Below are 26,705 nucleotides of genomic sequence, written 5' to 3' on the forward strand. Positions count from 1 at the left end.
TAAATGTCAGTGAAGATCTAAGTCCTCTGCATTATTTATAGACATTGGTTTTCAGTTTATCTTTATATTGCATTTTAAATCAAGCCACATCTTTGTGGCCCTGGATTTCTGAAATTATCTTCACTTTTCTCCCGTGCAATGGACTGAATATTACTCCCCAAGATTCATATGTTGAAATCCTAATCCCGAAGGTGATGGTATTAGAAGGTAGGGCCTATAGGAGGGATAAGATCATGAAGGGGGAGACCTCATGAATGGGATTAGTGCCATTATAAAGAGACTGAAGTCAAGTAAGAGAAATGACAAACAACAACACAGGTAGCTATGAAACTTTCCATTTGTGATATAGTTCTCTGGAAAAAAAAAAAATCAGTTTCCCTTGATAAGTGATTACTCATCTTCCGCTGAGAGAGGTATTTTATATCAACTGATAAGGAAGCCCCTCTGAGAAAGATGATGTCTGAATACAAGAAGCCAGCCTTGTGAATATCTAGAGAAAGAGGAGGGAGGAGAAAAAGGAGAGAGAGAAGAGAGCTCTCTTGCCTTTTCCATCATGTGAAGTCACAGAAAAGGTCTGGTGAGATATTAAACTTGCCATTCCCTTGATCTTGGACTTCCCAGCCTCCAGAACTAGAAGAAATAAATTTATGTTGTTTATAAGTCACCCAGTCAATGGTATTTGGTAATAGCGACCTGAAAGAAGACATCAAGTTTCACTTTCACTTCGGTCTCCTCCTACCCACCAGATTCCAGCCCTTTTCCATACAGCAGCCCAACAGCCCTTTTACATTTTTTTAATTAGATTACTCTTCATGTTAATACTTTCTGACAGTTTCCCATGGTTTTTAGAATAAAATTGAATCTCCTTATCATGTACAAGGTCATAAATGACCTGGTCTCTTCCTACATCTTCAATCTTATTTATCTCTCTGGTCTATGTTGTTCCCGCTACGCCAGCCGTAGAAATTTCTACATGGGAGCTTTTTCACTAGCTTGTAACCTCTGCTTAGAGCAGTCTTTCTCCAGATATTCACAAAGCTGGCTCTTTCTTGTTTTTTCAACTCTAAATCCAAATATCATCCTTCTGAGAGGGGCTTCCTTACTATTCAAAATAAAATGCCTCTCTCAGCAGGCGATGAGTAATAATCACGGGAAACTTATTATTTGCTCCAGAGTTCTGTATGGCAAATAGAAGGTCTCATAGTTACCTGTTTTGTTCGTTTACATGTTTTCTGTTATCACTTACTAGAAACTTATTCAGAAATAAGTTAATGTTATGAGGACAAATTGAAGCTGACTGTCACTCAATTTTTTAATTATTATTTTGTAAGGTCATAGCATCAAAAGATTTGTGTTTTCTTTACAGTGCACACTTATATCAGACAAAATCAAGTTTAGAGTAGCTAAACTACTCTAACGTATTTCAAATAAAGGAAGTTTAATATACAGATATAGGGGACTGATTACAAAGGTTATGGAACAGATGAGAAGTCAGCAAGGAAATTATGATGCAACCTACCATATGTAGAATGTTTCCATCCCTAAAACGAGAGGGACAAAGGAAGAAAGTCGCCAAAGTCAAGCTGCTGGAAGAATAGAAAATTTTTCGGGCATGTTCTATGGGAGCTGGAACTAAGGAAGCATGGCCTAATTGGGGGAAGCTGAGTCACAGATAAGGCACAGTTAGAGATTCAATCCAAAATAGGGAGAGGAGGAAGGCTTGTTTTCTCTTCCTGTCCTCAGGTCTTTGGTGGGTACCTTCCATTGACCAAACCTACCTAGGAAGGCAGAAAGCAAAGGAGCCAGGGAAGTGTAGTTCTCTGGAATACAGAGCAGATCCTGGAAGGGCAGGGAATGCGTAACCTTTAGTGAGATTTCAGAAAATTTATGCTGACAAGGAGACATACTCCCACAATCTACAATTCAGAATCTCTTTTGAGAAAGCCTTCCTATTTTTATTGCCTCATAAACCCTTGCCTCTGAAAATTCATCTTAGGTATTTTCTTTGCCATATCCCTTCTGAAGGGTTTCTATAATCAACGTAAGAAATAGTTTCAGACAATTGTAAGCTACCATGTACTCTGGAACCACATTTGCTATTATTAACCCAAGAGGTCATGTGTTTATGGCACATTCTGGGGCAGTGTCTCTCAACCCTTCCAAATATAAGGACCCTTTAGAAATATGTATTTTTTATTAGAAAGCTAATACAAGTTTCAGGTAGAAAAATTATAAAATACATAAGACTGCAAAATAATAAACTTTTTCATCTCAAAAAGTACAAATAATTCTTTTAACCATTGTAGTGTGTATTTCTCCATTTATTCCTTTTCCCTCTCATATATACACATACATATATTTATATAGGTAAATATCTATAGCCATATACACATTTTCACACAAAATTTGATTTCTTTAATTGCATACTAGTATACATATTCCTTAACAATCTGCTTAGATCATTAAAGAATAATAAACATTTCTTTTTATCACTAATTATTCATTCACAGAATTGTTCTACAGTGTTTCCATATGACTGAATGTATTATATTTTAGTATTTCCTACTATTTGATGCTCAAGTGGTTTCCAATATTTACTAGGGTAAACATTGAGATTAAAAAAAAAAAAAAAACCTTTGGTCAGGTGCAGTGGCTCACGCCTGTAATCCCAGCACTTTGGGAGGCCAAGGCGGGTGGATCACTAGGTCAGAAGATTGAGACCAGCCTGACCAACATGGTGAAATGCCATCTCTACTAAAAATACAAAAGTTAGCTGGGCGTGGTGGCGCCTACCTGTAGTTCCAGCTGCTCAGGAGTCTGAGGCAGGAGAATCGCTTGAACCAGGGAGGCGGAGGTTGCAGCGAGCTGAGATCGCGCCACTGCACTCCAGTCTGGTGACAGAGCAAGACTCCATCTCAAACAACAACAATAACAACAACAAAAACTTTATAAATAAAATAGCATATATATCTACCTTTATTTCATTACAATAAATTTCTAGATGTAAAATGTTTTAGTAAATAATATAAAAATTATAATTTTTAATTGTCAAAATATTCTTCATAATTGCAAATTGATAGTCCAACTAGCAATAAATATCTATTTCTTTACATCCACACCAACAGTAGATATGATCGTTTATTTTATTCTTTTAAGATTTTTTTTATGGTGTCAACATTATTAGAGAAGGGGAATAAAGGACTTCTTTTTTACTTAGAAAAAGAAGTTTTTTTCCCACCACAAGTCCAGATTATATTAATTGGAATTTTAGTGTCAATTATTAGTGAAAATAGAGCCACAAACATGGGTCCACATCTTATTTATAAGGAGTGGTCCTGCAGCACTATAATACCCAAATTAGAGATTGTAAGAAAGCACCAACTTGCAGGTAAGAGAAAAGCATGCTAATGGAAAGCTTCAATCCTAAGAGCAGGGAGAATGGTTTCCACTTCATTGGTTCCTCCATATGTAAAATTACTGCATGCTTAGGAAGGTTTTCAGTCTGTGAATAACTCAAGATTTTCCACAGCAATAGTTGAGAAAATAAGATTTGCCCAGCTGCTATGATCCATCAGTGATATACAGACACATGAAAACGGTTTTTGCTGAGTTTCTGTAATGGTTAGGGCTTTTTCAGTAGCAAATAACAAAAGGAGAATTCTACTGGAGCAGAAACAGTGGGATTGAGAGTTTAAATAGAGCAGGTACGTTTCTGTTTCTTCCCCTTTCTTTAGCTCTGTGTCCCCGTGTGTTAGCTTTTTTGTCAAACAATCTCTCTCCCTTTGTGGGGAAAGATGGCCTCCAATAGCCCCATGCCTAGTCTATGTCCCTACAACTTGTAATCTAAAAGAAAGAAAAATACCTCTCTTCCTCTGCATCAAATGCTTAAAGGAGCTTATTATTGGCCCTACTGAGGTCACCCATGAACGTGGTAAAAGAAAGTCACTGTGGCAGTCAACCCCACTGATGTAGTTTAGATACTTGACCCGTCCACATCTCATGTTGAATTGTAATCCCCAATGCTGGAGGTGGGGACTGGTGGGAGCTGTTTGGGTCATGGGGGGCAGATCTGTCATGGCTGGATGCTGTCTTCGTGATAGTGAGTGAGTTATCATGATACCTGGTCATTTAAAAATGTTGGCACCTCCCCCTCTTGCCTCTGCTTTCACCATGCGACAGCTCCCACTTTGCATTCCACCATACTTAAAAGCTTCTTGAGGCCTCATCAGAAGCTGAGCAGATGCCTGGTGCCATGCTTCCTGTACAGCCTGCAGAACTGTGAGCCAATTAAACCTATTTCCTTTATAAATTACCAGTCTCAGGTATTTCTTTACAGCAATGCAAGAATGACTTAACATACCCACCAAGACCATTGCTACAGAAAAATCAGTATCATGCTGGTTATCAATTTCCTGCCACTATTCTTTCTAGCAGACCTCTCTGAAAACTGGTCAGAGTAGAAAAGCATCTACTTAACGGCTACCTTCTGGTGAGAAAAACCAGTAGGCACCAAAGCCAAGTATGAGAAATCAAGACATGAGGTCAACATTTCTATTTCAAAGGCTATTTACAGAAACATGGCTAAACACAGAGGGCCAATTAACTGGGTAACTAAAGAACTGAAGGTCCAGCTGGTGAGTAGCTAAAGAACACACAAGTGATCTTTTTGAATTGAGGAAGCATCAATTTCTCAGAAAGTGACGGAAATTTGCCTATATTATACAGAAAGGTCTAGTGGCCTTTCCATTGATACTTGCTTTGGTGAGGAACTGTAGACTAGTGTCCTCTTCAGTTGTAGCAATCTGTGTTTCATAATGTCAGTAGAAATAAGGTGTTTTGTGAAGCTCAATGGTTATAAATTACAATGGATAAAATTTAGCATAAGCAATAGGCTAATCTACTGAATATTCATCGATTAGATGTAAAAACTATGAAAAATAAAATTTTTACATACTCTGCATTTACTCATGTGCTCCCAGACTGTTAAAAATGAACCTCTTTCTCTGTTGTTTTACTGACTTCCTTTGAAAAAACAGACATCCTCACAGAGTCAGGATAAATTCTCAACTTTCTTTGCACATTTAGATTTTTACTTAAGAGTTTCAATTTCTGTAGATGCCTAGAATTGATAAGGCCTTTTTACTTTCTCTCATTTTCACATGTTTCTCTTCTGACTTCTCTGGTTGACCACAGAGAATCTGAGAAACGAAACTGGGCAACAGATATCATATTTTTGAGGTGGGGGCATGGCGGCTCACGCCTGTAATCCCGGCACTCTGGGATGATGAGGTGGGTGGATCATGAGGTCAGGAGTTTGAGACCAGCCTGGCCAACACGGTGAAACCCCATCTCTACTAAAAATAGAAAAAATTAGCTGGGCAGGGTGATGCATGCCTGTAATCCCAGCTACTTAGGAGGCTGAGGCAAGAGAACCACTTGAACCTGGGAGGCGGAGGTTCCAGTGAACTGAGGTCACACCATTGCACTTCAGCCGGGGCGACAGAGGAAGACTCTGTTCCTCCCTGCCCCCCACCAAAAAAAGGTACCAGATTTTTGAAATCAGAATTTTGACTGTGAAATCTTGAAAAAGTTACTAAGGCTCTTTGAATCTCAGTTTCTTTGTTGTAAAATTGGGAAAAATATACTTTCCTCATCAGGTGAAGGTGAGAATTAAAATTGATACCATAGAATGTTTCTAATACATGTAAATATAAGGCAGAACTTAATAAGAACTGTTATTTACAGAGGACCATTTAACATAAGGACAAAAATCCCAATTGCATTTATTTAAAAAACAGGATTGGATAAACTGTAAGTTAATAATACTAGGTGTGGTGTGTTGATATGTAATCATTTAATTAGAAACCAGGATCTTAAAATTGGTTCATAATGATTGAAAAACTCATTGATACAATGAAAAATATGAGTGCAGCAACTTGTTTCATTAAAGGTATCTGCATTTGGTACAGATTATTGCTTTAAATTAGGTAAAAACAGAGCATGCATGTTGATTTTACTGTAAGCTGATATACACTTAAAATCTCAAATTTGCTTTTCCTTTACTGAATTTTGGGTAGAAAATTATCTTCTTCACCATTATGCCTCACATCACATTTCTTTACTGTCCCTAGCTAAGCTGCTAAAGAAGATACATGTGGAATCTGCCCAAATTCTTTTACCTCCAGATGATCTTTTAAATAGCATTCGACATAATTGAGTTCAGGTGGCAGCTGTCAGCGAGATAAATCTTGAATGAGATTAAAATGAATGACAGCACAGCTTGCCAACGTCCCATTGCCCCAGAAAGAAATGAGAAATTAATGGCATCAGCATTGGTGGTGTGACCAACAAAAATACAAATAAGACAAGGAAAGACAATGTTTAAACATGCCATGCATATTTCAGTGATCATAAATCTCTGGCTTCCTTTTGTACCTTTAATATTCCCATACTCCTGGGATCGATCGTGTAGAACCAGAACCGAACAGTACACATTCCGAGGCTTGCTGGGAAGGATTTGGAGGTAGTAACTCTGGCAATGGATCCTTCCTTGGAGCCAGATGAGTTGACGTACAGGAAGTGCTTACCACTACCTTGAAATAGATGAACACAATTTTTTTCAGTGCAATGATAATATCGCATGAGTCGGAATGTATTGCAACCATTAACAGATATCTTTTTATCCTCATACATACACACAATCAAACAGAACTCATTTTCATTTTGGGAGTCATATATCAATAACATTTCATTCTTCTGAGCCAAAAATGTGTCACTATGATCATGTGATTCACAAAATTCCCTTGAGCAAGTGACTCATAAAGTAATCAAATACTGGTTTTGAATATGAAGGTGTATTACTGTTCTCCTAATTTGCTCAAACCTGTCAGATTCCAGCAATAAAATACTTCGTATGCTGTGCATACAGCAAGTACAGAGTAGGTACTGGGGACTGACTAGTATCGTATCTTATTTTCAGTTGCTCTGATTCCCACACTGGCCAGGGTAGTAGTGAATGGCTATAACTGCAAAGTGAAATGTGATTCTTCGGGTCATTACATTAGTTTTTTCGAGGTAATACACAACTTCTTTTCTTCTCAAATGCATTAGTATGTGAAAGATTTCTGCATTTAAACACAATTGCATTTTTTTCTGTTGCCATTGTCAGAAATTCATCATAGATACCATTCCCCTTTGTGGATAGGTAAAATATATATATATGTGTGTGTGTATTTTTTCCTTAAGTTAAATATTTATTTGTAGTCTCATTCAAAACTATTAATGTTTTCTATATATATATTAATATATATTTAATTATATATAATATGTAAATATAAATATATTTATGTATAAATATGTAAATATAAATATATATTATATAATTATATATAATGATTATATATTTAATTATATATAATGTATTATATATAATAATTATATATAATAAATAATATAAATATATATTTAATTATATAATATATAATATATAAATATAAATATATGAACGTATAATATATTTATATGTAGAAAATATATTAATAGTTTTGAATGAGACTACAAATAAATATTTAACTTAAGGAAAAAATACACATATATATTTTTTATATTTATAATATATTATATATTTACACATATATATTTATATTTATATTTATAATATATAATAAAATATATAATTAAATATATTTATCTATTATATATTTATCTATCATATATTAATATATAATATATTAAAATATTTTCTACATATATTTATATGTTACCTATGTGTATGTGTATTTTTCCCTTCACTTACCTATTTAATTTTAGTTCAAAATTGAGGCTATTAAAATAATGTATAATTAAAAGTATTCTTGATTTCTTGTGGTATTTTAGTATTGTTATTCAGATACATGTTTTTAAAGCATTATTTGCGAGTTAGTGGTCCAATAGGCTTCTCTTTTGAAGTTTTTCTTTTAAAAAACTTGTTGTCAGGTCAATTGAGTACTCTTAATATAATCAGCATACGTATTAGTTTACCTTTATCTCTCAGCATTTAATTCTTCAGTGCAAGGAATACTCATGTGCTATATCCTTGAATATGTATTAGAATAATCAGCATATGTATTAGTTTACCTTTATCTCCCAGCATTTAATTCTTCAGTGCAAGGAATACTCATGTGCTGTACGCTTGAATACAATTGAAACGGAATACAATTGAAAATTGAAGTGGCTAGAATATATTGCAAAGGAGAATTAGATGACCATGTCACACCACTTAATGACCTGGATTTTTACCTTTTCATTTTTTTGAAGGACATTTCAACAAAGTGTGGCACATTAGTTACAATTAATGAGCCAATACTGACACATTCTTATTAATTAAATATTGTTCTGGCTATTCTGAGTCTTTTGCCTTTCCATGCAATCTTCAGAATCAGTTTTTTAATATCTACAAAATAACTTGGGATTGGAATTGCATTGAATTTATACATCATGTTGGGAAGAACTGACATCTACAAACTATTGCCTTACTATCCATGTACATAGAACATCTATGTTTTGGCTTCTTGGAAGAATGATCTCATTATTGCTACATAATGTTATATAATGTTTCTTTTTATCCCTGTAATCTTCCTTGCTCCAAAGTCATCTTTATCTAAATTTCTACATTCTTTTGATTAATGTTAGCATGGTATATGTTTCTCCATGCCTTCACTTTTAATGTGTGTGTATATTAAATGTAGGTTTCTTACTGACAATATATAGTTGGGTCTTGTGTTTGTATCTATTTTGACAAACAGGTGAATTTAGATGATTGGCACTTAAAGTAATTATTCATATAGTTGGAGTAATATTTATTCATCTACCATATTTTTCTCTATTTTGTATTCAATACTCTTATATTCTTAATCTTTGTTTCTTCCCCCACCCCCCTTCTGTTTTTTCTGTCTTCTCTGGCTTTAATTGAATATTTCACAATTTTGTTTTCATCCTTTCTTAACATATCAATTTTACATCTTCTGTTTTTCCATTCTTTTTCTAGGGATTGACTTTGAATTTGCAATATACACTATAACTACCAAACCAAATCCTCTGTCAAATATCATACCATTTTATAAGCAACTTACATAACAACATAACTAACCCATTTCATGGGTAGTACAAGTACTGTAAGACAGTATTTTCAATTATTCCCTGTCACTTCTTATAACATAGTTGGGTATTTCTATTCCCCTAGGTTGGTTAGGTTCCGGGAAAATGTTTTTCTTGAAGGCAGGCCTTGTTAAGAATAGAACGCTCTAGCAATATTTCAAAATGGCTACTTTTCCCCTTTTCCCTGCTGAAAACTGAGATTTTTCTTTCATCTTTGCTGTGAGAATGTGGGAGGGCCCCTGAAGGGAACATTGACCAAAGTGTGTGGGCTGCCAAGGACTGGGTCCCCATCACATTGTTTTCTCTCAAACTTGTCCACATTGAGGCTGCAGCAATCTGTCGGTTACAGTTAGGATTCCTACACCAGTACTTGTTCCCTGAAGAGTTCCCGTTCATGGGCTACTTGCCCAGGTAAGTTGCGATACTCTGTGTCTGGCTGTCTGGCTGTCCAATGTTGGGGGTAGTGGTTTGCCTGTGACCCCAGTTCTCTAATGAATCTAAAAAGAATTGATTTTCAGTTGGTTCACCTTTCCTTCTATAATGATAGGAATGATGCCTTCCAAGCTCCTTACATGCTGGACTGGAAGATGCAAATAACTTGCATCTATTTTTTTAAAAAAAACCTATTTGACAGAAAATATCTCTTTTCACTAACACCCCTTTACAAAGGCTGCCAAAATAAGAAAATTTCCATAAAATTTATTTTTCTAATTAATTAATTAATTTATTTATTTATTGAGACGGAGTCTTGCTCTGTCACCAGGCTGGAGTGCAGTGGCACGATCTCGGCTCACTGCAACCTCTGCCTTCCAGGTTCAAGTGATTCTCCTGCCTCAGACTCCTAAGTAGATGGGACTACAGGTGTGTGCCACCAAGCCCAGCTGATTTTTGTATTTTTAGTAGAGATGGGGTTTCACCATGTTGGCCAGGATGGTCTCAATCTCCTGACCTTGTGATCCCCCCGCCTCGGCTTCCCAAAGTGCTGGAATCACAGGTGTGAGCCGCCGTGCCCAGCCTAATTTTATTTCAGTAAGATAAGCGGGGAACTTTGAGAATTATTGCAGCAAAATTTTCAGGACAAAAGAGTACACATGAAAACAACTTGAACTATTCCTGTAGCATCGGTAAACTGTTTTCTATCCGCATTGTCCTTTGAAATATATTGTATGTACCACCAAATATTGGGTTAGGTCACCTTGGACCTGCTATCTCAGAGGAGATAAGATGGGGTTTAGAGTCAGAGGCTCCTAGGGGTCATCACCTCGGGAGGAGGATGTTGCCATGGGGACATCATTCTCACCATAGGGAGGAGGAACAGATGTACCCACAGGGCAGGAGGGTGGGGCCAGTCTGTCAGCAGAAATAGTATTTAATTTAGCCACAGGAACAAAAAAAGTTTTCTAAGTTTCACATTTTGTTCCCAAAATACTGCTTGCTTGTTTTCTTATTTGGAAAATCACAACACAGGTGGCATGCAAAGCCAGAATACCTAGACAGCACCTGTCAAACCTACTGCGAACAGTGGCTTAGTCATTAAAAACGTGCTTTCTTTAAATCCATGGTATTTTTAATTAAATAAGAACATCTGGATTTCTCTACATTCTGTTGCCTTTTATACACTTGAGAATTTCTAACGCATTTAGACTGCACTTTATCAGACCAACTTTAAAACATTGTCTTCAGTAAGAAAAATATGGTATAATTCAATGAGCTATAATAACTCTTCATGTACAATAGGGCTTAATTGAAAGTATCGAATATATTCATCCTATATTGGACATGAATAAATAGCCTTGACTTTGTCCCAAACAGTTAAATAACTAACATATTTGTATAAATTATTTTTATAGTTCAGTTCTCAAATACTATAACATATATAATGATAACTAATGTACTTCCATCTCAGAAGCAGATCCTATTTAATTCAGACTTTAAATATTTCTTTTTCCATTTTGTAGTGTCAACCCAACGTTGAAAGTCAAATATTTAGAGCAGTAGGAAAAGTAGTAATTAGGTTCATTGACACAAATTCAACCAATTTAGCAAAGTTAGGAATTGAATTCTGATTTAAAATCTTGTATTTATGTAAATTTATTCCTCCAATTGCATAAATACATTGAAATTTCACTAATTCAGATATTTCTTTTCAATACTTTTAGTCCAATACTTAATTATAAAAGGCCAATTTTAAGTTTCTACAACAACCTGAATTAAGTCCAACCAAATGCTCCATCCTTTGTAATAAGTTACAGGCTCCTAAAGTAACTCAAGTCACAACATCTTTAGAGTCTCAGTAATTTACTAATAAAGAAAAGTACTTAAAAAACAAAATTGAGATATTTCTTCCAGCCTGGTACCTAACAACATTTCAAGTACTTGAAAAATATTCTAACAACATAGCAGGTACCTGGAAAATTACTGCACACAGGTGGAAACAATAACATATGCATTATTTCTTTCTTAAATAGCCACAGTTATTTTCTAATGGGGTATGTGTCTTTTGGGCACTATACAAATTTCCAAACCTTGAAATTGGACTGAACATCACCTCCTTTTGCTATTCCAAATTTTCCCCAGTAAATGTCACTTTTGTGACAGCAACTACTAAAACCAGTTTAGCAAAGGTATGACGTCATAGAAAGAAATGTTATACAATCTAATGTTTGCATTTTAGGGTTATATCATGAAACACAATGTGAAGAAAATTAATTCACTGTGAATGATCATCCACCATTTCACTGCAGGATATTTATTTTGGCACAGGACAATCAATGTCATGTAAGGCCCAGTATCAAAGCTAACCATTCCAATTATTAATTAAGGGACTCTGGGCTGAGTTATCGAAGTATATCCCCACTTAATATCTTCAAATTTGCATACTCAATTTTGCTCTTATAAAATTCCGCAGTTTAACACAAAAGTCAGAAAACTGATTCTTGGCTGAAATATTAATGCATGCCAAGGTATTCATTTTTTTTTTTTTTGAGACAGAGGTTCCCTCTGTCGCCCAGGCTGGAGTGCAGTGGCTGGATCTCAGCTCACTGCAAGCTCTGCCCCCCGGGTTCCCGCCATTCTCCTGCCTCAGCCTCCCGAGTAGCTGGGACTACAGGCGCCCGCCACCTCGCCTGGCTAGTTTTTTGTATTTTTTTTTAGTAGAGACGGGGTTTCACCATGTTAGCCAGGATGGTCTCAATCTCCTGACCTCATGATCCACTCGTCTCGGCCTCCCAAAGTGCTGGGATTACAGGCTTGAGCCACCACACCAGGCCCAAGGTATTCATTTTAAAATTTGAGAATGTAAAAATGTACCTGGAAATTTAGAAGACCATTGCGAATTTAATCTTTGGCAATTTTTAATTCTGAAACTCTGGCATATCTAAGTTTGACTTTATAAGAGGGAAAAACTTTTGTGATTTCATATATATACATACATATATATATATAGGAGAATCATAAAGGTAAAAGTTGCTTAGCTTCTTCAAATTATTAATAGAAATACATTAATTATTCAGAAACTATGTACTGTATCTCCATGTTATAATACCTTACACTGAATTATACTTTCAGAAATAGACTCATTCTTTATCTAGTGAGCTCAGACCAGACCCACTTTCAAACATTTATAACATTTCAGTTGCTTCATTGAGACCTACCTATTTGTATCTAGCAAAATCCTTGGGGAAGGTCAATGTAGCCTCTCGCACAAAGTTCAGAATTTATTAAAGCGGATAATAAAGTTTAAATGTCTGAACTGCCACAACATATTTAGAATTTAATGGTAAATCATTAAACCAACTTGCTTTATTTATATGACTCTATGAAAAGATCAACAACAGTCACAGGACAGGTATTTATAGAAGCAGAATTTTTGTTTATTTGTTTGATTTTGGACTGTTTTACAGCTTACTACTTGCCATTTCAAAAGCTACTTAACTCTTCATATAGTAAGATCAGAATGCATTCAATTAATTTTATAAAATCGATTACACTTTAATTGAATACTACCAGGTGTAGTATTCTGAAATATTGTATTCATTAAATATATCTGAATTTTACCTCTCCCAAACTGACACCAAATATTTTCCGGACACTTTTCATTTAATACTTCACTTTTGCTTGTGTAAATTTATGATTATAAATTCTTAAGATTCCTGGGGCACAGATTTTATATTTTGCATCTTAATTGGCTACAATTAGCCAATGAATAGAGATTTCCAATTAATATTCAACTTTTACCTTAAAACCTCAAATTCAGCATCAAAGTGTACTATCCTCAAATCACAATACTTAGTATCAGAGTGCCAAATATATATTAGCCAAATTCAGAATCAATCACTATGCTTCATGGACATTTTTTTCACATTGTCGTCAGCAGAGAGTAAAAAATTCTAATTTGTTTTTTAGATGTGATTAGCTACAATCCTGAGATTTTAAAACTGTTTTGTTGAGTCATTCTACTATAAGGTAATTAATTTTACATTTTTCTGTTAAAAAAAAAAGTTGGTACTTTTAAAGGAAAGCTAGCCGGGCTTGGTGGCTCACGCCTACAATCCCAGCACTTTGGGAGGCCCAGGCGGGCAGACTGCCTAGGGTCAGGAGTCTGAGACCAGCCTGACCAACATAGGGAAACCCCATCTCTACTGGAAATACAAAAATAATAATAATAATAAAAATTAGCCAGGCATGGTGGTGCATGCCTGTAATCCCAGCTGCTTGGGAGGCTGAGGCAGGAGAATCGCTTGAACCTGGGAGGCAGGAGGTTGCAGTGAGCCGAGATTGCGCCATTGCACTTCAGCCTGGGTGACAAGAGCAAAACTCCATCTCAATATAATAATAATAATAAAATTTAAAAAATAAAGGAAAGGTATGCTTTGACAGCTTCAGTGCCCTAAGAAGAATCATACTTATTGCACTAAAGAAAAACAATAAAAGATAATTTCTCACTTCTAGTGATCTGAATTCTCTCCCTGCTTTAAATTAAGAGTCAATTTTAGACTTTTTCCCCCCTATTTTCCTGTTCATAAAATAAAGCTGGCTAATAGTTTTTAAATAAACTATTTTTTAAAAAATAGTTTTAAGACATCATGCTGTGCATGATGTCTCTTTCAAAATAGCAAAAGCTCCATTCTTCAGAGTCAGAATTATTCAGTCTGCCTCTGCATCCTCTGTAATTTCTGCCTGTCTCTCACTCTCAATAGAAGGGTGTCTAATGACTATCAGGTGAAATGCTCTCAATCTCTTTTGTGCTTTTATTTTCTTCCCTCAGATTTTCAACGTGTATCTGCAATTTTTTTTTTTCTCACTCTGTCTCCCAGGCTGCAGTGCAGTGGCACAATCTCTGCTCACTGCAACCTCCGCCTCCCGGGTTCAAGTGATTCTCATGCCTCAGCCTCCCAAGTAGCTGGGACTACAGGCACACACCACAACACCCAGCTAATTTTTTGTATTTTTAGTAGAGACAGGGTTTCACCATGTTGGCCAGGCTGGTCTCGAACTCCTGACCTCAGGTGATCCACCCACCTTGGCCTCACAAAGTGCTGGAATTACAGGCGTGAGTCACTGCACCTGGCTAACATCTGCAATTTTTAAAGGCTGTGAAATGTAAATATGGCCAGCGAGAGAACGAAGTTTCCTCAAAGTTGTCAGAATGGAAAATATAGATGCAGTGTTTCTGTAGGCGAATGAATTTTTCTCATAGCATTTGATAAAAATGTCTGCTGTTACATTATTTTGATTTGCTTTTTAAAGAGTGATACGATGACTATTTCCTTTAAATGTCATAAATTGTATTTCGTTCCAATAAGTTATGCTTTAGGAATTAATCTCCTTTGAGACTAATTATTGCCTCTTTAAATAAAAACACTTTTTTTTTTTACCAGAATGTCTTATTTTAATGCTATTAACTGTTATCAAAATCAATATTATAAACTCCCCCCTCCACCCTGCCCCCCACAGTATGCATTAATCTGATACAAAAAGGAAGCTTCTGGTTGTGGCATGCCAACACAAGGTAGAGTCATCTTATTCTGAAAGCTCCTAATATACTTAGCAGCAAGAATACCTCAATCACAGGAAGATGAAATACAAGTGAAATTGGTTGCCATTTCCTGTAAGTTACAGCTAGAGACAAGGGATTCTGAATCTCCACATCCTCATATTCAAAGAACCCTGAAAAACCTCTTTATGAGACATTTATTTCTCAAGATGCCTTTGGAAACATGAATTCGCTTAATAACATTTCTGTAACTTTATTTTCCAAACTGAGATTACAAGTAAAACTTGTAATGGTCATGCAGGAAGGCAAAACTAATAAAATAAATGACAGATGCTTTTATTTAGGTAAAATGATAAGTGGTCACTATTATAAAAGAGCTTTGACTACATTTAAATTTCAGATATATTTTACCTGGAGGAGTGTGGAAAGCAAGTAAGAACAGAAGAATAGTTATTTTCATTAAAACTGGGAAATATATTATCACATTATTTTAATGAATATGTAATGGGCAGAACTGTAGGCAGGATTTTCCACTGGTTAAGTCTGAAGGCATCGGAGCGCTAGACTTTGATTTGCATCCTGACTCTACCACTTATTAGGTATGTGACCTTGGGTAACCTACTTAAATTCTCTAGGACTCTGAAGCAATAAGAGATAATTATAGTGTATACTTCAGCCTCATGGGGTTGTGGTAAAAATTAAATGATCTACGACATGTAAAGTACTTAGAACATAGTTGCAAATTAAGGCTACTCTCCTGAGAAATTTAGAGAACAGCTATAAAGATGATTCTATCAGTGGAAATAAGACAACTAATTGCAAGTTATTGATTGAATAACTACTATAGACAAGGTAGCATGTCTTTCATTTGGATGTAGACTGATGTACAAGATAAGATTGGTAAAATACGAAACAAATCCAAAAGAACCTTACAATACAAGATAATAATATGTATTGTTTTAAAGGCAAGCTCTGAGTCAAACTGCCTGAGTTAAAAGCCACATGCTGATACTTACAAGCTTTGTGACTTTGGGAAAATTTCTCAATCCCTACTATGTCTCATATTTATCATCTATCAAAAGAGGATAATAATAATAATTTACAGCTCATTCGGATTACTGGGATCATATAATATCAAATATTGATGTAGATCATAAATGCTACATAGTTCAACCAATAAAAGATGGCTTAAATTTGGTGGAGGAGGAAAAACTTCATAAAAGGTGTGTACTAATGGGGGACGACCACCGAAAGACAGGCCATCTTGCAGTCCTTACTTAAGAAGAAGCTTCCAAGGAAACTCAACTATCGTAAGGAAGACAAAGACAAGGATACCAGAGGAAATGTTACCTTCTGACACCTACTGCTATAACAAACAGTAAATACAATCTTAGTCCTAAGGCAGATAAACATAAAAATCTCACACTAATGGCCTTTAAATCTCAGTTTCTTTTACCCAGTATATAGTGTCTACTATCAGCCAAAAATTACAAATCATACCAAAACAATGATACTATGAAGTGTTGATATTAATAAAACCCAGAGTACTTTTGAGGTACAAGAACTCAGTTTGTAAAAGAAGAACATAAGATTTAGAATGAAAAATACAATTCGGAGGAGAATGCAGAGAGTCCTTGATGCTAAACTGAAAGGCAACGAAGAGCCTCTGATCATTTGGAGGACCAGGAGTCACCAATTATAAATATTAATCTTGCATCAGTGTGAAGAGTGGCCTTGTACAGAAGAATACTTGCATTGTAAATGAGCGGTCTTGACATCTACAATAGCCCAGAAGTGAGTATGGATGACAGATGTGAAAATGCAAAGATATGAAAACATATAATCAGCTGAGAAAGAGAGCTGACAGAATTTGAAATCAAGAGAGAATTAACAGTGTTAACAATGATGATGACAATAACAGAAATACTAGGGTCATGAGAAGAAGATGCTTTCTGCAAGGAAGGCAAGTTTACATTTGAATATGTGACTTGGAGATATGAACAATTACCTAGTGTGCAAATGATAGTATGGAACTCAAATGTGGAAATAAGTGATTCATTAGTGGTATTAAATACATATAATAGCAAGAATCAGGTTGTTACAATTTAAAAAACTGTAAAAGTCCTTGAAGAGAACTAGAATATATTCAAGAGGACAGAGACTGCATTTTGTAAAATATCTTTACACTATTTAGATCAATGACCAAGAATGAGTGACCAATGATTATTAGTTGCAGAAATAATATTTTGCAGAAGACAGATTGAAGGACACCAAGGAAGGTGTGGATAGTGAGGGGGGGGATACAAAGTACATGAGCAATGGTTATTTATATATATATATATATATTTATATTATTTATTACATATACATTATTTAATATATATATCAAAACAATAATCATTAGAAGAGAATCTAGACTAAGTTTATTTCATTTTTTCTTTTTTGATTAAGGTCAAAGAGAACTATGATGCTTGAAGACAAAAAGTATGATATGCTGATAGAGTAACAGTTTAAGGACAGTCAATGAAATCAATTCAAGGAAGTAAGATTTTGGGAAGATAGAAATGGTTAAGTTTAGTGGTTTATTATTTTACTGGGAAATAGAGTCTAAATAAATATATATTTAGGAGATTGTTTTTGGAGAAATTACAGTTTCTAGATGCTTATAAAATGATGAAGTAATTTATCTGAAAAGTTTTCAGATTACATATTCACAGTTTAATCATGCCCTCCAAGATTCCAAATGAATTGATTCACTCACATATTTTTCACTCAATATCATCTCACAGCATTTTGGCATAAACAAAAAATGCAAGCAAGCAAGCATCATTTGGGTCCTGCTTGAAACAGTTGTTAAGTATTCTTGGAAATATTTTAAATAAATACAGACAAATATACCAAAGAATATTTGATTGGGTATCTGATTCAGATGGTACATGTGGATGAATAGAAGGGGTTCATATTTTCAGACCAGCATTGCTTTTTGGCAGCAAAATGAAAGTTACTGTTTATTTGATGCGGTGAATATTTGAAGAAATATTGAGCAGCTATAGATAATCAGGGTTTGTTCTTGTTGTCTAATATCACTAAGGTAAAAAACCTGTCTCAGAGAAAAATAAACAGGAAGGACGCTAACCTAAACACTCACTATGGTTTCATAGAGAAACACTTATATTCTAATTATGGTTAACTAGCAAACAATGGCTACCATTTATTCCTTTCCACAGAAAATTTTTAAGAAAACTAAATCTGCAAGACACATTTTGAGGCTTATCAGCCAACAAAGTCACCTGGATTTATTTTTTGATGGTATTGTATGTATGGAGTGGAATACTTGTATTTCTAAAAAGTGAAACAAGGAGAAAGTAGAAATGATACTGATATGTAGGAAGAAAACAGCAACTAGAGTAAGAAGAATAGAAAAAAACATACTTACTTGTTTTGAGTCACTTGGTATAGACAAAATGCAATGACAAAGATGATATCAATTGCAGCATTTTTTTTTTATAGAAAACAAACCATCAATTACTAACCATTTTTATGTCATCAGTTTTACACATTTTGGGATATTCTGAGAAATCCACATTAAAGGACAGTGGTCTAAAATTCTCTTTTTCAGTTGTGTCTCCACGAGGCTTTGGTATCAGGATGATACTGGCCTCATAAAATGAGTTAGGGAGGATTTCCTCTTTTTCTGTTGATTGGAATAGTTTCAGAAATAATGGTACCAGCTCCTCCTTGTACCTCTGGTAGAATTTGGCTGTGAATCTCTCTGGTCCTGGACCTTTTTTTGGTTGGTAGGCTATTAATTATTGCCTCAATTTCAGAGCCTGTTATTGGTCTATTCAGGGATTCAACTTCTTCCTGGTTTAGTCTTGGGAGAGTGTATGTGTCCAGGAATTTATCCATTTCTTCTAGGTTTTCTAGCTTATTTGTGTAGGGGTGTTTATAGTATTCTCTGATGGTAGTTTGTATTTCTGTGGGATTGGTGGTGATATCCCCTTTATCATTTTTTATTGTGTCTATTTGATTCTTCTCTCTTTTCTTCTTTATCAATCCTGCTAGCAGTCTATCAATTTTGTTGTTCTTTTCAAAGAACCAGTTCCCAGATTCATTGATTTTTTGAAGGGATTTTTGTGTCTCTATCTCCTTCAGTTCTGCTCTGATCTTAGTTATTTCTTGCCTTCTGCCAGCTTTTGAATGTGTTTGCTCTTCCTTCTCTAGTTCTTTTAATTGTGATGTGTCAATTTTAGATCTTTCCTGCTTTCTCTCGTGGGCATTTAGTGTATAAATTTCCCTCTACACACTGCTTTAAATGTGCCCCACAGATTCTGGTATGTTGTATCTTTGTTCTCATTGGTTTCAAATAACATCTTTACCTCTGCCTTCATTTTGTTATGTACCCAGTAGTCATTCAGGAGCAGGTTGTTCAGTTTCCATGTAGTTGAGTGGTTTTGAGTGAGTTTCTTAATCCTGAGTTCTAGTTTGATTGCACTGTGGTCTGAGAGACAGTTTGTTATAATTTCTGTTTTTCACATTTGCTGAGGAGTGCTTTTAGACCAATATTCCTGATAAACATCGATGCAAAAATCCTCAATAAAATACTGGCAAACCGAATCTAGCAGCACATCAAAAAGCTTATCCACCATGATCAAGTGGGCTTCATCCCTGGGATGCAAGGCTGGTTCGAAATATGCAAATCAATAAACGGAATCCAGCATATAAACAGAACCAAAGACAAAAACCACATGATTATCTCAACAGATGCAGAAAAGGCCTTTGACAAAATTCAACAGCCCTTCATGCTAAAAATTCTCAATAAATTCGGTATTGATGGAATATATCTCAAAATAATAAAAGCTATTTATGACAAACCCACAGCCAATATCATACTGAATAGGCAAAAACTGGAAGCATTCCCTTTGAAAACTGGCACAAGACAGGGATGCCCTCTCTTACCACTCCTATTCAACATAGTGTTGGAAGTTCTGACCAGGGCAATCAGGCAGGAGAAAGAAATAAAGGGTATTCAATTAGGAAAAGAGGATGCCAAGTTGTCCCTGTTTGCAGATGACATGATTGTATATTTAGAAAACCCCATCATCTCAGCCCAAAATATCCTTCAGCTGATAAGCAACTTCAGCAAAGTCTGAGGATACAAAAACAATGTGTAAAAATCACAAGCATTCCTACACACCAATAACAGACAAACAGAGAGCCAAATCACGAGTGAACTCCCATTCACAATTGCTTCTAAGAGAATAAAATACCTAGGAATCCAACTTACAAGGGATGTGAAGGACCTCTTCAAGGAGAACTACAAACCACTGCTCAGTGAAATAAAAGTGGACATAAACAAATGGAAGAACATTCCATGCTCACGGATAGGAAGAATCAATATCGTGAAAATGGCCATACTGCCCAAGGTAATTTATAGATTAAATGCCATCCCCATTAAGCTACCAATGACTTTCTTCACAGAATTGGAAAAAACTCCTTCAGAGTTCATATGGAACCAAAAAAGAACCCATATTGCCAAGACAATCCTAAGCCAAAAGAAGAAAGCTGGAGGCATCACACTACCTGACTTTAAACTATACTACAAGGCTACAGTAACCAAAACAGCATGGTACTGGTACCAAAACAGAGATATAGACCAATGGAACAGAACAGAGCCCTCAGAAATAATACCACACATCTACAACCATTTGATCGTTGACAAATCTGACAAAAACAAGAAATGGGGAAAAGATTCCCTATTTAATAAATGGTGCTGGGAAAACTGGCTAGCCATATGTAGAAAGCTGAAACTGGATCCCTTCCTTACACCTTATATGAAAATTAATTCAAGATGGATTAGAGACTTAAATGTCAGACCTAAAACCATAAAAACCCTAGAAGAAAACCTAGGGAATACCATTCAGGACATAGGCATGGGCAAGGACTTCATGTCTAAAACACCAAAAGCAATGGCAACAAAAGCCAAAACTGACAAATGGGATCTAATTAAACTAAAAGAGCTTCTGCACAGCAAAAGAAACTACCATCAGGGTGAACAGGCAACCTACAGAATGGGAGAAAATTTTTGCAATCTACTCATCTGACAAAGGGCTAATATCCAGAACCTACAAAGAACTCAAACAAATTTACAAGAAAAAAACAAACAACCCCATCAAAAAGTGGGCGGATATGAACAGACACTTCTCAAAAGATGACATTTATGCAGCCAACAGACACATGTAAAAATGCTCATCACCACTGGCCATCAGAGAAATGCAAATCAAAACCACAATGAGATACTATCTCACACCAGTTAGAATGGCAATCATTAAAAAGTCAGGAAACAACAGGTGCTGGAGAGGATGTGGAGAAATAGGAACACTTTTACACTGCTGGTGGGACTGTAAACTAGTTAAACCATTGTGGAAGACAGTGTGGCGATTCCTCAAGGATCTAGAACTGGAAATACCATTTGACTCAGCCATCCCATTAGTGGGTACATACCCAAAAGATTATAAATCATGCTGCTATAAAGACACACGCACACATATGTTTATTGTGGCACTATTCACAATAGCAAAGACTTGAAACCAATCCAAATATCCATCAATGACAGACTGAATTAAGAAAATGTGGCACATATACACCATGGAATACTATGCAGCCATAAAAAAGGATGAGTTCGTGTCCTTTGTAGGGAAGTGGATGCAGCTGCAAACCATAATTCTCAGCAAAGTAACGCAAGAACAGAAAACCAAACACCGCATGTTCTCACTCATAGGTGGGAATTGAAAAATGAGAACACTTGGACTCAGGGTGGGGAACATCACACACTGGGGCCTATTGTGGGGTGTGGGGAGGGGTGACGGATAGCATTAAGAAATATACCTAATATAAATGATGAGTTAATGGGTGCAGCACACCAACATGGCACATGTATACATATGTAACAAATCTGCACATTGTGCACATATACCCTAGAACTTAAAGTATAACTTTAAAAAAAATTTTAAAAAAAGGACAGTGGTTACAAATACAGGCTTTTGCTTTAGATACACACGAGTTTCAGTGCTAAGTTCAATAAGTGCCTTCTGTGTAGCTGGGGCAAAGTTAGTAACCCTTTCGGCGCATCAATTTCCTCTTCCGTGAAAGACTCAAGGTTGTTGTGAGGATTAAATGAAAAAGCCTGTTCAGAGCCAAGTGCACGGTGATTGACACTCAGTGAATAGTAGCTACAAAGAGTCACATCAGTTTTGACAACAAGACATGTTCTATTTAGGTGGACATAACAATGATCTACCTTTAGTTATATGTTATTCCTTTAAAAAGAGGTAAACAATAGCAACTGTAAGAACCCCTCTTCATTTGCTTTGTGTGGAAGTAGACCGTTTAATAGTCTTTTGTTCCAAACTAAATAAAAGTATTTACTTAATTATTGAACAAATATAATATTTAGAAAATATCAGAACCAGTTTTTTGTTGTTCGTTTGAGAAGGTACCTTGCTCTGTTGCCCTGGCTAGAGTGCAGTGGCGTGATAACAGCTCATTGCAGCTTCAACCTCCTGTGCTCAAGTAATCTTCTCACTTCAGCTTCCCAAGTAGCTGGGACTACAGATACACACCTGGCTACCTTATTAAAAAAATTGTAGCAACAGGGTCACACGATGTCTCCCAGGTTGGTCTCAAACTCCTGGGCTCAAGTAGTCCTCCTGCCTCCTGCGATGGCCTCCCAAAGTGGTAGGATTACAAGTGTAAGCCTCTGTGCCCACCTATAACCAAATTATTTTTAAAAGATGATACTAAAGATTTTTCAAAGTATATAATGAGTATAGGAAATATTAGTAATATTAATAACTATTCATTTTATACTAATAGTTGTCATCTTCCTTGATAAAATCTCCTTTCACCTCATGCTTATATGTTCTGGTGGCATAATAGAAGAAAAGTCAAAGGAAAAGGAAAAATAGGAGGCAACAATAGAAGAAAATGAGAAAAAAACCAATATTCATAGTGTAGATAAATGCTATTATGCAAAACTTTACTATGCTGAAGAAAAATGTTGACAATAAAAAAATTAGAATAAGTATATACATTTTTTAAGTAATGGTAAACATGAAGGGGATATTTCTAGAGTAGCCAAAGAAAAGAGACAAAAAGAGAGAAAGCTTTTAAAATAACTCGAGATACATTCATACATCATTAAAAAGTGAGATCTTGCATTACATACACCAAACGACATTATAGGAATAATGCTGTCTAATTCACTGTAAAAGTAAAACAACTAAAGCAAATCAACCTTATGATTAGTGTTGCACTGTCAGTGCCGATGGTCATAATTATCATAGTGGTTGTGAGTGATTCATGCATGGCAATTGCCACTAAAATTGAAACTAATTATGTAGTAAGTCAAAGTTTGTTCCATTTAGGAAGTTTCAGAACATGACTGTTGGTAAAACAACTAAACATTTTATTAAGAAAAGTACCTTTCTGCTGACAAAGATAATTGCATTTTAGTATGTATGAAAAAATTGTTCACACCATTACCTGAAAATGCAGAGCCTGTAACAATTAATACAAAATTTGGAAATAGAGATCTGGATGATTTTGTATAATTAATTATGAAGGAAACATATGTCATTATAGAGATGTTATTGCACTATCATAAATACTATCTCACAGGTCAGTAGAGACTCTGTAATTTCAAAAAATAATAAAATATCAACTTTGACATTATACAAGAAAAAGAAAAACATATAAAAGATAAAGAAAATATAAAATTAAGAAAGTCATTGGTTTTTCTCTATGGAAATTATAAAACAGAAATGATAATATTTGCACAATAATTCAGAAGACAGTTATTTATGGACATTGAAATTGCTGATATATTCAGATTGCCATGTAAATGTTGTTAAATTAAATTAGCAGGAGGCCATTAGCCTGAGGTTGTCTCTTTGAGTTTCTGCAAAACAAACTACAACCTAACTTAGTATGTACACAAACTATAATAAAACTTAGGAGTATAACAAACAATAGAGCTTCAGCTAGTCATAGGCAGCCAACTAATCACAACATTCCGAAATAAGGCAGATGCCTAGCAGTATAGCCAATCAGGGGATTCCCTAAAGCGCTTCTGTGTTTCACTCATAAAAACTTGCTCAAACTCAGGCAGAGCTCTCTGAACCTTTTCTGGTTCTGAGTGCTACCTGATTTATAAATCATTTCTGCAAAAATAACTCTGCTAAATTTAATTTGTCTAAATTAACAGTTCGGTGTCAGAAGTGGGATGTGGAGGAAACCTCCCACGACCCTCAGAAGGGCCAAGTGACCAAGCAAAGGTACTTGCTGCGTCCATTATGTCCATTGCTCTCTTGCAACAAGTAAAGGTTGTGGGTGAGTTTTCTCTTAGATTTGAGCTCCCTGATTTTATTTGAACAATTATTTGATATGACTGTGCCCAGGCTCATATTGAACCTCAAAATAAAACTAGACTGGATCCAATAGCTAAGGTTACTACCTAAAATTGTAGGTTCATCTGTGTCCAAGGTATCTAGAACTCCCCCATCTAGAACACCAGCTGATTTCATATATAAGAACTATGGACCTAGAATCTTTGTTTTTGTACAGAAATGGGTAAACTTTACCAAAGGTAACTTAGAGTTACATTGGCTACAGTGAGAAAACTCTTTAGAAAAGTCATGATGCATGTCTTTGTATCTATGGGACTAAGAGGTCCACCTTGTGTGTATTTTAAAACCCAAACTGAGAGATTTCAAACTAGAACCTTGTGCCCTGAGATTTCTGCCTTTACTGTAAACTGCCAGGCTATTGGAAAAGAAATTGCCCATATTTTCACCAGCCATCGGATGAATGCACTCACATTGGCCTGGAATGTTTCCCTACTAGAAAAAGTACTTAAGGGCTTGACTCCCAGGACAATAACCAACCAATCCCTCAGATTAAAAAAAGCATATTTCTGTGGTGCGAGTTTCAAGTCAAGCCCCCAAAAGTCTATAGTTTTAATCTATCGAATTGATATTTGTATCTTTTCAGAAAAACGTTTGTCAGAATTAATTGTTTTTTTCTATTCAATCCTGCTTCACCCAGTGGAATTACTCAGTCAACTAAAAAGTCTTACTTTTGTTTTAAGTACCTGCCATGGCCATCTTGTCTTAACTGGGCTTTTAGCTATGCCATTCTTTCTTGGTTTAGGCAGACTACAGTATTTAAGCCATTCTTTCTTGATTTAGGCAGACTACAGTATTTAAGCCTAAAATTTAAGCTCTGTGACTTTAAAATTTAACCCTGACTTCTGTAGGACCTCATAGATATCATTTTAAAATGCAAGAATAGAGAAAATGATAATGATGAAGGAGAAAGAGGAGAAGAGGGAGGAGAAGAAGGGGAAGGAGAAGAGGAAGAACAAAGAAGGAAGAGGAAGGGAGGGAGGGAGGAGATGAGGAAGAAGAAGAGTGGTAGGAGGAAGAAGAGTAGGAAGAGGAAAAAGAAGAGGAAGAGGAGGAGGAGGAGGAGGAGATATTTGAAAATTGAACAAATGAAAAAATCTTAAAAGTTTTCCCAAAAATATTAGTAGAATATTTAGTCATCTAGGAAAGCAATCTTGTTCCATGTATAAAAAAAAGAATTTGACTCCTGATCTTTAATAAATTAGTGAGTTTCATATTATTGTACCTGAAACATTGTTTAACTTTTCAAATAAAAGCTATAAGAAAGGTTTCTGTCTGTCTATATATTTTTGTCTAATTGTCTGTATGTTATGTATGTGTGATATTTTTCTACCACCTTACAGGATTGCCAAAATCAAATTGTAAAAGAGCTCTGTAAAATTGGCTTAAAAAAATGAGCACTTGCGTAAATTAGATATTCCTTAAATTCTTAGAAAGAAACTAACGCAAATTATTTTCAAATTTACATGATCTGGGATACTCTTTGGTAAATAAAAGTTAATTAAAGTCTGTGAGTTTGATTAAAGCAGGTACATCTCCAGATTTTTCAACACTAGATATAATTTAGATGCACAACTTTTTCTACCTAGGTTTATTAGTAAAACATGCTTATGTTATCTCTATATTAAAAAAATTGTCAGCAAGGAAAATAACTTACGATGATGGCTAGTTGTTTAATGTCTCATCTTCATAAGCAATTCAAGCATAATCATAAAAACAAGTGAATTAAATAGATGTAAGTAATCTAAAATTCCCAGGAGAATGATGTCCTTCCTATACTAGCTGGTTTTAACGTTCTTTTATCATCAAGAAGAGAAAGTTGGCCGGGCGCGGTGGCTCACGCCTGTAATCCCAGCACTTTGGGAGGCCGAGGCGGGCAGATCACGAGGTCAGGAGATTGAGACCATCTGGCTAACACGGTTAAACTCCATCTTTACTAAAAAAATAAATAAATAAATTAGCCAGGCATGGTGGCAGACGCCTGTAGTGCCAGCTACTCGGGAGGCTGAGGCAGGAGAATGGCGTGAACCCGGGAGGCGGAGCTTGCAGTGAGCCGAGATCACGCCACTGCACTCCAGCCAGGGCGACAGAGCGAGACTCCGTTCCCCCCC

General features: G+C 35.6%; 1 protein-coding gene across 1 annotated transcript in view; it reads right to left on the reverse strand.

Annotated features, from left to right (window-relative positions):
* Nucleotides 1-26,705, reverse strand: part of MALRD1 (MAM and LDL receptor class A domain containing 1) — a 670,416-nt gene that overhangs the window by 173,250 nt on the left and 470,461 nt on the right. Inside the window, exon 32 of the mRNA XM_025396215.1 lies at nucleotides 6,436-6,593. Within this exon, the coding sequence (XP_025252000.1) occupies nucleotides 6,436-6,593 (158 nt within the window). The remainder of the gene's footprint in view (nucleotides 1-6,435; nucleotides 6,594-26,705) is intronic.

The sequence above is a fragment of the Theropithecus gelada genome, chromosome 9 (assembly GCF_003255815.1).
Source record: "Theropithecus gelada isolate Dixy chromosome 9, Tgel_1.0, whole genome shotgun sequence".
NCBI lineage: Eukaryota > Metazoa > Chordata > Mammalia > Primates > Cercopithecidae > Theropithecus > Theropithecus gelada.